General features: G+C 46.4%; 1 protein-coding gene across 1 annotated transcript in view; it reads right to left on the reverse strand.

Moving 5' to 3' along the window:
* Positions 1 to 719: 719 nt before the first annotated feature.
* LOC144762990 (uncharacterized) overlaps positions 720 to 15,107 on the reverse strand; it is a 318,770-nt gene continuing 304,382 nt past the window's right edge. The window contains exon 16 of the mRNA XM_078648303.1: positions 720 to 1,048. Within this exon, the coding sequence (XP_078504429.1) occupies positions 720 to 1,048 (329 nt within the window). The remainder of the gene's footprint in view (positions 1,049 to 15,107) is intronic.

Consider the following 15,107-nt stretch of genomic DNA (forward strand, 5'->3'; position numbering starts at 1 on the left):
GTACATGGAAACCTGATGTATGCTGTCAGCAGGTGCAACGCTAATACAAAGAATGCTCAAGTATATTGTCATCAGGTGAGACACTAGTGTAGGTAATGCAGAAGTGTGATGTCATCAGGTAAGACTCTAGCTCAGGGACTCCTGCAGTATGATGTCAGCAGGTACAATGCTAGTGCAGGGAATGCAGGTGCGATGCTGGTCAGAGAATTCTGAAGTACGATGCCAGCAGGTGCAATGCTAGTGCAGTGATGGCTGCAGTATGATGTCAAAAGGGGCAGCAGTAGTGCAGGAAAAGCTGCAGTATGATGTCAGCAGGTGCAGCACCAGTACAGGAAATGCTGCAGTTTGACATCAGCAGGTGAGATGCTCATGTAGGGAATGATAAAGTATGATGTCAGCTGTGGAATGCTAGCGTAGGGAATGCTGCTAAATGTTGTCAGCAGGTGTGACGTTGGTGAAAGCTGCAGTGTGATGCCAGCAGTCGCAAGGCTGGTGAGAATATTCTGCAGTATTATATAAGGTGGTGTGAGGCTAGTGCAGGAAGGTCAGCAGGTGCAGGGAAAGCTGCAGTATGCGGTCAGGGGGTACAACACTAGTGAGGAAATCTTGCAGTATGATCTCAGAAAGTACAAGGCTAGTGCAGGAAACACAGCAGCATGATGTCAGCAGTTGTGATGGTGGTGAGGGAATGCCGAGGTATGGTGTCAGCAGGTGAGACACTAGTGCAGGAGAAGCTGCAGTATGGTGCCAGCAAGTGGAACACTAGTGAAGGGAATGCTGCAGTATGATGTCAGCAGGTCTTCTCTAGTGCAGGGAGTTCGGAAGTATGATGCCAGCAGCTGCAATACTAGTGCAGGAATGTTGTAGCACAGCATCCACTTGTGAGACACTATGCAGGGAATGCTGCAGTATGGCATCATCAGGTGTTTAATGAGTGACAACAGGTGAGACACTGGTGCCAAAAAAGCTGCAGTATGGAATCCACAAGAAGTTCTAGTGCCAGTGAAAGAAATGCTACAGTATGGGGTAATCAGGTGAGATGCTAATGCTGGGAAAATTGAAATATGTTGTCAGAAGGTGAGATCTAGTGCATGTGAAGAGAATGCTGTAAGGTGGTATCCTGCTAGTTCAGAGAGTGCTGCAGTGTGTATTAAGATCTGGAGTTGGAACTACAGTGGTCTGGTATGAGACAGGGGTGGTACAGAAATCTACACCAGGGCTGACCCGCAGGTGTAGGTGTGCACAGAAATGTTAGGTTAAACCGAGCGGAGGAGGAGCAGCAGATTGCATGGCCTTGCCTTAGATGTGCCTAAGAATAGGCACAGGTTGGCCAAACCTCTAGAAGCACACCAGGGTAGCCGCGAGCTGCCGGCAGCCAGACTAAGGGGGCACTGAGCATCATTTATGGTGCATGCATTAAAAGTGACCCTTGGAACATACAGGACCAACAGGCAAACATTTCTATCTACAGGGGGTCTGGCAGATACCCAACGTGCAGTGCATTAGATTGAATGGAGGAACAGACAGTCAGACAAGGAGACAAAAACAACAAACAAACATAACATGACTTTATTGGGACTGAGGAGCAACACATTGTGCTGCTGTTGGGTGTGGCCTGGCAAGCTAAGCTGAAAGGCCTCCTGCTAAAAAACAATGTCTGAGGGGCTAGAAATGTATGGCACACCATTTCAGTTCCTTACATGTTAGCACTAGGGGTGACATTGGTCCAGCCAAACAGTCATGTGCTCTTCGTATGTTCCCCACCAGGCTGTAATGCAGAGCCTGGTGATGAACATGCACAAGCTCCCTGTCCCCATCTGAGTGTCAAACCACGGCGCTCAGACCAATCACAACGCAGCATTGCAGCGCTGTGTTTGGCTTAAGGGAGGGAGCCTGAGTGCTTCCTGTTTCCATAACCGAAGCTGAGGAGAGACAGCGGTGTGAGAAGGGACCAAAGTTGAGGAGAGACAGTGGCCAGCAAAAGGTAAGTGTTCCTTTTAAAAAAAATGTTGTCCCCCTTCCCCGCCACCCCGCTCCCTGCCAACTGCCACTGGTAGATAGGTCAATCCGTCATGAACCTCATTGGGATCTGATAACATCCAACACTGCTTGGGAGTGTCAAAGGAACATTAACAGGGCGAACAACCCTATGGACTACCTATAGACAGAAGAGACCCAATCAGCGAAGGAGATGGAAGAGTACTTATCAAACCTTAAATCAACGTAGGAGATGGGGAGCCAAGGTGTGGATGGGCAACTAGCCCTTGGAAAGCATACAAGAAAATAATCTGTTTACTTGCAGTGCCAGCTTTAAGATTTCAGAAGTCTCCTGGTGGAAGCATCCTATCCAGAATATCCAGAAACCAGAAAAACTTGATGGAGCACTTCCAAAGGCAACTGAGAACTGCAGCGCAGTCCATGTCCAGAACAGAAGCTTCCACAGGGTATGTTCACTCTCGGTGACTGACAGGCAGCAGCTTTGCCTCAGGCATAAATAAAAGGACAACACTGAACTTTTGATTCTGGCCGGAAGTCCAGAACAACTTCGATCTGAAGAGTCATGTAAATAGAAATATGAAATGATGTCATTCCAAGATGCAAGTAACAAATGTGTCAGGAAAAATACTGTCGAAACAGGGGCTGGCAGATGACCCCCTAGCAGCCAGTGTGAGCTTTGGCCATAGCAAGTGAGTGCAACAGTAGAAGATCATGATTTATACTGATTTACATTTCCCTTGTTACAACTACCTTATGAGTAAAACTCAACTACCCATGAGTGAAACTTAAAGTGACATTTGGCCATGATTAAAAGCAATCAAGTGCATTGAAAGAGCTAAAATAAGGCATATGCTAATGACATTGTTGTTGTTACTAGAGATATTGTCACCGCAGTACCAGCAATAGATAAATTGGCATTTCAGTTTGGGCGCTTCTCTGGGTATAAATTAATCATTTCCAAAACACAGGTGCTCTATATTGGCCGGGAACCTCCTGAAAATATAGTAACTGTTCCAGAAGTTACATATTTGGGAATTAAAATCTCTTTGCCAGTTAGTAAGATCCAAGAGTTAAATATGAACCCTGTGCTCATAGGGTGAATTCAACATTGGAGAGACTTAATCACCTATATTTATCTCTTCATGGTAGATCAAATGTATTAAAAATTATGGTATTACCTAAGTTTTAATACATATTTGTAACAATCCCACTCGAATTATCAGTGTCATGTTTTAAGAGGTACGAGAGGTTTAGCTCTAGATTCCTGTGGGGATATAGTCGGCAGAGAAGGGCCTATAAACAGATGCTGCTGCCAAAAGATCGTGGTGGCTGGGGTATGCCATACTATATGTTGTATTATTGGGCAGCGGTCCTGCAATTTATCAGTCCCCTGGTAGTTGGGGACAGGGCCAACATTTTGCCCTGCCACAGTCCATCAATTTATGAATTTGGGCTAGGGGATGAGGCTAGGGAATGTTTGGTTAAAACAATAGAACCCAGTTATTTTAAGAAAACTAAATTTAAAATACTTAAGGCTGCCTTATGGGTTTTAAGAACAGACTTATATTCTTTATGACATGCTCTAATATTCTCCTGGATTCTCGGGGAAGCTGACAAGGCTAGCCTAAGATTGCGGGCAGCTTTGGAGCAATCATGGTTAAACCACCTTGGCCCACCTTTCTCCAAACTCTTTTTAACTGGGACCATACGCAAGTCTGACACCTTCCTCGACAGGTCTTGGTAGGCAATTAAAACCTCTCGTGGCTCTGCCCCCTTCCGAGTACAGTTAACAATATCCTCTGTAAAATTTTCCTCAATATTTTTATACAGAAGATCCGGGGTAACCATTGACCATTTAAGTCGCCGCCTCCCATCTGTAGTATTCAACCTCCCTGCACTACGTATCTGCTTTTCATTGGAGATCCCCAATCCCTTCAAATAAATTACAAGAGGGTTGTGATCACTAAATTCGCTTTTATCAATATCGAAAGATTCCAGGAAGGGCAACATAGTCCGTGATAGTAACATATGGTCAATAAATGTGCCCCTGCCGTGCCCCTTAAATGTAGGAGTTTCAAAACTTCTTAGGGGATCCCTGAGTGTCACAGCCAATGAGAGATCCAAATTGTCTAGTAAAGCGTTACACAGTTCCCCATCCACTGTGTGTTCCAAATGTAAACCATCAATATGTTCACAATGCAAATCCATTATGCATTTCTTAAGCGGGTCGCCACACAAATGCACATTGAAATCTCCCATAATCATTAGGTTATGGCTAAAATCCTTCATAGAAGTAGTAATAAAAGCATGAAGTACAAGTAGTTGGTTAGATGCTGTGGTATCATTAATAGCATTATAAAAATTCACCAGACCAACCCTACTATTTTTACCATTTAGGACAACACCCTGCACACCTGGTTGATATACATCAATTCTGTGAATTTTCGAGGTGACCAGAATAGAAACAAAAGTCACCAAGCCACCCTTTGGCCTGCCTCTAATTGATGGTGTAGCAGGTACATAGAACGCCTTGTACCCTTCTAAGAACAGATCACACTCTACCAACCATGTTTCTTGGAGACAAATAACCTTAAATTGTTTGATATAAGTGAGCCAGTTTACATCTGCCATTTTTGCAGCCAACCCCGCAACATTCCATGAAACAACATTCCTACGTCCACTTTTATCCTGTGAGTTCATAGTGGGTACTAGACCATCTGAGATTATCGTGCCCTGGCCCACAGATATCTCATGTCAATCACACATCTCCAGGCCAGATAGAGGCTCATACCTGTTCTGTGTGTTGACATTAAATCCCTGCTGATAATGATCAGTAAGGTTAGATCTACTGTATGTATTACCAACATTTCCAGGTCCACACGAATTACCAATGTTATACATAAAACGCATGTCATTAACTGGGTTCTGAATATCGCACAAGGGTGTCGCAAGCCTTTGTTGTGGGGGATTATTGCACAAATGTGCGTAGAAATACCCTAGCGGGCGTAAACATATACTACCCTCATTATATATTAAAGAAGATGCTCTTAGGAGTACCGTGGCCACATGTTGAGGATGTTTGAAGTTCACCACAATACAATCTCCACTGCCTGCTTTTTTAGACGGTACCACCCAATTCACCCTCCTTACCGCCATTACCTGGTCTAAGTATCCAATCGGAAAACCACAGTTTTTATTTACCAGGACACTGTTTTATTTTTGAGTGAGGTGTGCGACTCACCATGAGGTGAAGCAGGATGGGTACCAACAGGTGGAACATTGGTCAAAACCACCACAAATGGTGCACAGTCCGGTGGTAGATTAAGATAGCGGTTACTTCTTTGGGGTCTAAGATCCGCTCTGTTACATACAGTTGGATTGGTTTGCAACTGCAGGTTTGAAGTTTCCGGTTGAACTGAGGTAAATGGTGTTATTGAAGGCCTACTACTCGCGGTGCTGGCCACTACCACAGCGTTGCTGGTATTCTGCTGGTTTTTACCTTGCACTACCGCTACCTGCCTTCCTTCCCCCGTTTTGGCCCTTATACATGTCGTTACCCTTTGTTGGGGAGAGACGAGGCCACCAAGCCTAGCCACCTCCGTGACCAGGGTGTCTATCTTGGCAACCAGTGGTCTGAGTGCCTCCTCTAACTTTGCCTCCAGTTTAGACTCCAAGTTTTTAATAAGAGTGGTAAACTGTTCAATATTTATGTTTAAATTAGAGCTACCTTCCTTATTCCCCGTGAATACAAAGGGATTAATCCCTAGGCCAATATTAGATTTGGGTTCTACGACACCTCCTTTCTTATTCTGCTTCCCCCCCCTTTTTGTCAATGCTTTCCTGCAGGTCCTTACCGGACTTGTGCTAGATGGAACTTCCTCCCGCTCTTCGCTAGATACATCATGATGATCTGAATATACCTCCGCCCTAACCACAATGGGTGTTGGGGGCTCTTTACCGACTAAACCATCGCAGTTAGCTTCCATCACAACATCCCCCACGACCTGCGTCGGCTCATCCAAACAAATTACAGTACTCCCCTTCCCCAGCGATGCTCGTCGTTCACTATTAATCTGGGAAACCTTTCTGACCATATAGTTATCTATGGAACTAAGGCCAGTGGCAGGTTTGTCGTTTTTGGATTTCGACATCCTGTGTCACGGATAGGGCAAAACGTAAATCAAGGTATATGGCAATGTGAACACAATAATTACAAAGATAGAAAAGTCTCACTTGATATTTAAACAAGTCAGGGTCAGTTCAATAGGACCAGAATATCTGGCCCAGTCCAGCCTCCTCCGGCCTCTGAGGGCCACAGAGGGCCCGCCCTTTGCCCGGGCTTCGCTCGGCGTCCCGCTCGCGTCCCGCTCGCGTCCCGCTACACGGCTGCTAATCCTTGATAAAGGGGCGTTGCGGGCGGGGGGCGTGGTGTCCAGGGGGCGCGGCGGCAATTGCTGGCGATGCGCTGAGCCTCCTGGTCAATGTAGTCACTGACGCTGCTCCACTTGCTCCGCCTCCCGTGAGCTCCTCGATGTTTCTGGATAGCAGCCCCTCCTCAGAGCACAGGAGAACCGAGTTGCCCCTCGCTGACCGCTCGAAGCGGCACCCGCGAAGCGGGTGCGGCGAGCGGTGATGGAAGTCAGCTGTAGTCCCTGAGAAGGGGAGAGAGCAAACCTCGGACAAGAGCCTCGAGTCCCGCACGTTATCACCCACAGGTACGCTGTCCCGCTTGATTGCCAGTAAACGCCGGTCTTTAGCACCTGGCCGGGCGGGGGGCCTGGTGTCCAGGGGGCGCGGCGGCAATTGCTGGCGATGCGCTGAGTCTCCTGGTCAATGTAGTCACTGACGCTGCTCCACTTGCTCCGCCTCCCGTGAACTCCTCGATGTTTCTGGATAGCAGCCCCTCCTCAGAGCACAGGAGAACCGAGTTGCCCCTCGCTGACCGCGCAAGCGGTGATGGAAGTCAGCGGTGGTCCCTGAGAAGGGGAGAGAGCAAACCTCGGACAAGAGCCTCGAGTCCCGCACGTTATCACCCACAGGTACGCTGTGTCTCCTTCATCATTTATCCCAGCATGGTGCACAAACTACCCTCCATTGAGCTAAAATATATGGCTGCAGTCCATCCCTGAGGCCTCCTGCTTCCTCCTGGCAAGGGAAGTGGTAAGACTGAATTAGAGCACTATGGATGTAGAATGGGTCAAAGGAACATGTGTTTGCAGAGGAAGGAAAGAGCTATGAAATCTGTCCTCACTACAAGACATTTCATGCACAGTTGTAAAACCGATGATGCGGAGTGTCAGTTCACTAGTAAGTCCATGTTGCGCACAATAATCTTTCCAGACCTGGTATGTGGCACCGACATTGCAATTGGTGTATAACGCAAAAGGCGTGTGGATCACTTTTGTTGCACACTTACCCTCCCACCTCCAGTCTTTCTGTTTATTGCAATGTGCATCTTCAATGCCATCCTGGGCAGAGAAGAAAGAACTCTGGAGAAACCGGATCCAGTGGCTGCATGTGTTTGGTGGCAAGTGAGACACTATTGCAGAGACAGCTGCAGTATGATGTCAGCAGGTGCAATGCTAAAGGAGGCAATGCTGCAATATGGCATCAGCAGGTGAGGGTCTACTGCAAGGAATGCTACATTTTGGCATCAGCAGGTGAGACTTTAGTGCAGGGAATGCTGAAGTATGATGCCAGCGGGTGTGATGCTAGTGTAGGGAATGCTAAAGTATGATGTCATCACGTGAGGTGCTGGTACATGGAAACCTGATGTATGCTGTCAGCAGGTGCAACGCTAATACAAAGAATGCTCAAGTATATTGTCATCAGGTGAGACACTAGTGTAGGTAATGCAGAAGTGTGATGTCATCAGGTAAGACTCTAGCTCAGGGAATCCTGCAGTATGATGTCAGCAGGTACAATGCTAGTGCAGGGAATGCAGGTGCGATGCTGGTCAGAGAATTCTGAAGTACGATGCCAGCAGGTGCAATGCTAGTGCAGTGATGGCTGCAGTATGATGTCAAAAGGGGCAGCAGTAGTGCAGGAAAAGCTGCAGTATGATGTCAGCAGGTGCAGCACCAGTACAGGAAATGCTGCAGTTTGACATCAGCAGGTGAGATGCTCATGTAGGGAATGATAAAGTATGATGTCAGCTGTGGAATGCTAGCGTAGGGAATGCTGCTAAATGTTGTCAGCAGGTGTGACGTTGGTGAAAGCTGCAGTGTGATGCCAGCAGTCGCAAGGCTGGTGAGAATATTCTGCAGTATTATATAAGGTGGTGTGAGGCTAGTGCAGGAAGGTCAGCAGGTGCAGGGAAAGCTGCAGTATGCTGTCAGGGGGTACAACACTAGTGAGGAAATCTTGCAGTATGATCTCAGAAAGTACAAGGCTAGTGCAGGAAACACAGCAGCATGATGTCAGCAGTTGTGATGGTGGTGAGGGAATGCCGAGGTATGGTGTCAGCAGGTGAGACACTAGTGCAGGAGAAGCTGCAGTATGGTGCCAGCAAGTGGAACACTAGTGAAGGGAATGCTGCAGTATGATGTCAGCAGGTCTTCTCTAGTGCAGGGAGTTCGGAAGTATGATGCCAGCAGCTGCAATACTAGTGCAGGGAATGTTGTAGCACAGCATCCACTTGTGAGACACTATGCAGGGAATGCTGCAGTATGGCATCATCAGGTGTTTAATGAGTGACAACAGGTGAGACACTGGTGCCAAAAAAGCTGCAGTATGGAATCCACAAGAAGTTCTAGTGCCAGTGAAAGAAATGCTACAGTATGGGGTAATCAGGTGAGATGCTAATGCTGGGAAAATTGAAATATGTTGTCAGAAGGTGAGATCTAGTGCATGTGAAGAGAATGCTGTAAGGTGGTATCCTGCTAGTTCAGAGAGTGCTGCAGTGTGTATCAAGATCTGGAGTTGGAACTACAGTGGTCTGGTATGAGACAGGGGTGGTACAGAAATCTACACCAGGGCTGACCCGCAGGTGTAGGTGTGCACAGAAATGTTAGGTTAAACCGAGCGGAGGAGGAGCAGCAGATTGCATGGCCTTGCCTTAGATGTGCCTAAGAATAGGCACAGGTTGGCCAAACCTCTAGAAGCACACCAGGGTAGCCGCGAGCTGCCGGCAGCCAGACTAAGGGGGCACTGAGCATCATTTATGGTGCATGCATTAAAAGTGACCCTTGGAACATACAGGACCAACAGGCAAACATTTCTATCTACAGGGGGTCTGGCAGATACCCAACGTGCAGTGCATCAGATTGAATGGAGGAACAGACAGTCAGACAAGGAGACAAAAACAACAAACAAACATAACATGACTTTATTGGGACTGAGGAGCAACACATTGTGCTGCTGTTGGGTGTGGCCTGGCAAGCTAAGCTGAAAGGCCTCCTGCTAAAAAACAATGTCTGAGGGGCTAGAAATGTATGGCACACCATTTCAGTTCCTTACATGTTAGCACTAGGGGTGACATTGGTCCAGCCAAACAGTCATGTGCTCTTCGTATGTTCCCCACCAGGCTGTAATGCAGAGCATGGTGATGAACATGCACAAGCTCCCTGTCCCCATCTGAGTGTCAAACCACGGCGCTCAGACCAATCACAACGCATCATTGCAGCGCTGTGTTTGGCTTAAGGGAGGGAGCCTGAGTGCTTCCTGTTTCCATAACCGAAGCTGAGGAGAGACAGCGGTGTGAGAAGGGACCAAAGTTGAGGAGAGACAGTGGCCAGCAAAAGGTAAGTGTTCCTTTTAAAAAAAATGTTGTCCCCCTTCCCCGCCACCCCGCTCCCTGCCAACTGCCACTGGTAGATAGGTCAATCCGTCATGAACCTCATTGGGATCTGATAACATCCAACACTGCTTGGGAGTGTCAAAGGAACATTAACAGGGCGAACAACCCTATGGACTACCTATAGACAGAAGAGACCCAATCAGCGAAGGAGATGGAAGAGTACTTATCAAACCTTAAATCAACGTAGGAGATGGGGAGCCAAGGTGTGGATGGGCAACTAGCCCTTGGAAAGCATACAAGAAAATAATCTGTTTACTTGCAGTGCCAGCTTTAAGATTTCAGAAGTCTCCTGGTGGAAGCATCCTATCCAGAATATCCAGAAACCAGAAAAACTTGATGGAGCACTTCCAAAGGCAACTGAGAACTGCAGCGCAGTCCATGTCCAGAACAGAAGCTTCCACAGGGTATGTTCACTCTCGGTGACTGACAGGCAGCAGCTTTGCCTCAGGCATAAATAAAAGGACAACACTGAACTTTTGATTCTGGCCGGAAGTCCAGAACAACTTCGATCTGAAGAGTCATGTAAATAGAAATATGAAATGATGTCATTCCAAGATGCAAGTAACAAATGTGTCAGGAAAAATACTGTAGACACAGGGGCTGGCAGATGACCCCCTAGCAGCCAGTGTGAGCTTTGGCCATAGCAAGTGAGTGCAACAGTAGAAGATCATGATTTATACTGATTTACATTTCCCTTGTTACAACTACCTTATGAGTAAAACTCAACTACCCATGAGTGAAACTTAAAGTGACATTTGGCCATGATTAAAAGCAATCAAGTGCATTGAAAGAGCTAAAATAAGGCATATGCTAATGACATTGTTGTTGTTACTAGAGATATTGTCACCGCAGTACCAGCAATAGATAAATTGGCATTTCAGTTTGGGCGCTTCTCTGGGTATAAATTAATCATTTCCAAAACACAGGTGCTCTATATTGGCCGGGAACCTCCTGAAAATATAGTAACTGTTCCAGAAGTTACATATTTGGGAATTAAAATCTCTTTGCCAGTTAGTAAGATCCAAGAGTTAAATATGAACCCTGTGCTCATAGGGTGAATTCAACATTGGAGAGACTTAGTCACCTATATTTATCTCTTCATGGTAGATCAAATGTATTAAAAATGATGGTATTACCTAAGTTTTAATACATATTTGTAACAATCCCACTCGAATTATCAGTCTCATGTTTTAAGAGGTACAAGAGGTTTAGCTCTAGATTCCTGTGGGGATATAGTCGGCAGAGAAGGGCCTATAAACAGATGCTGCTGCCAAAAGATCGTGGTGGCTGGGGTATGCCATACTATATGTTGTATTATTGGGCAGCGGTCCTGCAATTTATCAGTCCCCTGGTAGTTGGGGACAGGGCCAACATTTTGCCCTGCCACAGTCCATCAATTTATGAATTTGGGCTAGGGGATGAGGCTAGGGAATGTTTGGTTAAAACAATAGAACCCAGTTATTTTAAGAAAACTAAATTTAAAATACTTAAGGCTGCCTAATCTGTTTGGAAACAGGTTAAGCGGCAACTTGGGGTTTCTAAATTGAACACATATACTCCATTCTCAGCTCCCGGGCTACTCCCAATAATCTTTCGTGATCAAGTGTCTAATAGATGGAGCCTTAAAAGAATTCACTACTTAGGGGATCTGTGTGACGACCGACAGTTGGTAACATTTGCAGAATTACAAGCAAAATGTGGTTTGGCTAAACATGAATTCTTTAAATATCTTCAAATCCATAGTTATCTTAACAAGCTAGGTTCTGGATTTGAACGTCAACTTGGAAAGATCCCGCTTATCGAAAGAATGATGAAAAAAACACCCATTGGTCGATTCTATGCACAATTAATAGAGACATTTCCAGATGATGTAGAAGTATGTCAAGGAAAATGGGTAATGAAGTTGGGGCAAGAGGGTGTCAATATCATGGAATCTTTAAGGCTTGCGAACCAAGTTTTGATGACTGGGAGGATGCGTACTCCCCATTACATGGCTATATATGACATGTACTATACCCCAAGCAAGATCTCACAATGGGGGACATCTGCCGGGAATAAATGTAATAGATGTGGTTTATATGCAGCAGATGCAGTCCATATGTTTTTTGTGTCCCAAATTAGAGGAGTTATTTAGTTCAATTGAGCGATTTTTAGGAATAATAATGTGATCCCCGTGTGTATAACTGGGGAATTGGTTCTGATAGGGGTCAGCGCGGACACCTATGCACAGACAAGATCAAGTGCTATGGTATCTTTTTTGTATATTTGTATGGCAGTGTTACGGGCCTGTATTACTAAGGATTGGATCAGCTCCGTCCCGCCAACAATTTTGTGCTGGCGCTCAAGACTACTAGCCATGTATAATCTGGAACTAGCAATCTATAAGACTTAGGGGAGGAGGAAGAGTGCAATGGGAGCTAAGGTTTGGGCTGCTATTACTGACTGGATTTAGGTGCAAATAGGGGACGGTATATGGTAGAAAAGTTATTTTGATATGTTATTTACTATTTCTGTCTCGTGATAGCTTTGATTCATATTTTTTTTCTTTTCATTTTTTAAAAAATTTATTAGTGTGTATTATAATTGTTTACGATTATTGTTTTTCTGATGCTTGTCTTTTGCTCTTGTTTTTTCTTGCTGCTTAGTATGTTTGTTGGTGTTTTTGTGAAGATTTTAACTGTGCATTCCTTGCATAAAAGGGGAAAAAAACTATTACACTTTAAAAAAAAAAAATGAAAAAAGAGAGAGCTTAAATACAAGAAACATCATACGTTTGAGCAGTGAAAAGGTCTAGAAATGACTTGAAATTAATGAAAAACTCCTGAAGACACTAACTAACCTAAACCCACTTTCTAAGATGACCATTCTATAAAACAATTGATGCACCATCGTTCATCTCAATTATGACCGCTTAGGTGAGACAGCTTGCATGGGGGCAGCCACCAGCAGGTGTTCAGTAAGACTTGATGCCAAATGTACCCTTGAGGATAGGGGGAGCTGTCCTGGAGAGGGGGGCAGGACAAGGCAAAGAAAACTGTCACCCATGTCCTCATATGTTATATACGTGTTTTGCGTATGTCAGGCTCCGTCCATTTAAGCTTACTGCAGGATTTTTTTAATCAGAAAAATCAGCAGTTCACGCCAGCCCACCCACCTAGCCTGACATGTCAAGAAACAGACCAAACAAATCATCCCATACACTGACCTGACCGGGCGTCTTAAGACCAGACTGCTCTGGCAGCAGAACGACAATGCAACAGCAGTGGCGGCCTTAAACATGTGCAAGCTGTGCACCTGCACAGGGTCACCAAACCCCAGAGGCCACCACTCCAATATATCTCCTTAATATAATAATCCTCTGAGGATGGATACATATTTGCGTGGCGGCCCCTGGCAGGGGTTTGGCGGCCTCTGGCTCTGTTCCACTTCCAAACACCCTGAAGCCCCACTCTCTTCACTGGCCTCCGCACCTGCGTTCCTCCTGGTTCCTGATTGGCATCTTTTTTCCCTACCCACTGCTGGCCCGCTGGTACCTTCCTGAGCTCCGGGGGGGCTCCGCCCCGCCCGGACCCCCTCTTCCGGGGCCCCCTACCGACGTTCATTGCCCAGGGCCGCCATGAGCCTAGAGCCGCCCCTGGCAACAGACGGCTGCAACCTCAGCATCCCAGGGGCCAATCTCCAGGGTCTCAGCTGTACACAGGGAGCACTGACAAAAACCACCAGGCCAGTTTAGACTTCATTAAAGCCTCCCGACCAGTGCCAAGTTATCTACAGATTCACTCACTGTCACCGCACACAATATATGGATATTTTGGACAAAATGTAGATTACTCCGTGTGACTAGCACTCCTCGGCTCACGTTCATTAACTAAGAGATGCATTCTGGGAGCTGTAGTACTGGTTCATATTAGTTGGTCCAACTGTACTGACACAGAGATAGAGTTGATTTGTAAAAGAAAGGTCCAGGCCAGTGTGTAAAAGGGAGGAAGGTCGGAGTTGGCATCTCGACAGGGTGAGGTTGCAGCCCACGAGAGTCTGGAGGGCTCACAGGCACTTTCTAGGTCGACTTTATTTTAACAACCTGCTTGTAGCAACCTGTTGAACACAAGAGTGCAAGAGTTTGCTTGTAACTTTTTACTAGGGTGGGTGGCATTCGTTCAGAGCCTTCCTCCCCTACATTGATTTTATTTGCTGCATCCTGCTTCAAGGAGAAAAAAAATGTAATTTGTACAGAAATGCAGCAGCCTACATCTTTATGTGCGAGCTTATCTGCACACCACCAGTCCTTGCATCTCATTTGGTTGTGTTTGAAGACTCACTTGTGGCAGTGAGTGAGACCCACTTTCTTTCTTACCACCCCTGAGACACCGTATCTTACTTCACTTACCTCATTTTCGCAGCAAGTCTTTGTGAGGCAGGTTCAGACTGCAAGGCACCGCAGCAATTGAGCAGGGGCGGCTCCTCCACTAGGGCCCAGGAGCGTCGCTCCACTGTTTTCCCACAGTGCAAGAAGCAGAAACATAAAATGGTAAAACTAACATTTTATGTTTCTGCTTCTCACATTGTGAAAAAGCAGAAGTGTTTGGTTGGGGGCGGCCGCGTTGGTGGGGCTGCTCCAGGGGAGGAGTGGTTTGTCCACTGCTGAGGGCGCTGATTATTTGGTCGGCCCTCCAGAGCCAACGTGGAGAAAATGGCCCCCTCATAGACGCTGGCTGCCCAGCATCCCGACCAATCACAACATTGCCATTGCAGCGTTGTGATTGGGTTGAGGGAGGGAGAGAGGCTGTCTGCTCCTTGTTCCTGCTTTAGGAGCAGAGCCGACGCGAAACCAGGTAAGTTAACTTTTTAAAAATATTTTTATTTTAAAGTACCCACCCCCGCTAACCCGTCCCCGCACAACCCCCGCTCTACTACCCTTGAGTCATGCCAGCAGTGACTGCAATTGAGGGTTTTCTACCTACCTCCTGAGTGGGTCTTCCACTGTCCAGGGACAGAATTATGCCATTGCAATTGTTCCCACTCCGTCTCCCTTGGCAATTGAATTTGCCATGGGTCATTGATTTTAATACTGCTTCTGAGCTGAGAACTGAGCCACAATGCAGTGGTTGGTGTGAGCACTCAGGCAGTGCTGACAGCGTAGTGATTGCTGCAAACTAGTAGCCAGCTGCCCTTCCACAACAGACTCTGTCAGCAGGACATGACGTGACATCCGGGTACCGATAGCACCAGAGACTGTTACACACAAACTGACTGGGCTGTCATGTCTCAGTAGTAGCCATTGGGCACTATCTCGACATAATGTTAGGCTGAG

The sequence above is a fragment of the Lissotriton helveticus genome, chromosome 6 (assembly GCF_964261635.1).
Source record: "Lissotriton helveticus chromosome 6, aLisHel1.1, whole genome shotgun sequence".
NCBI lineage: Eukaryota > Metazoa > Chordata > Amphibia > Caudata > Salamandridae > Lissotriton > Lissotriton helveticus.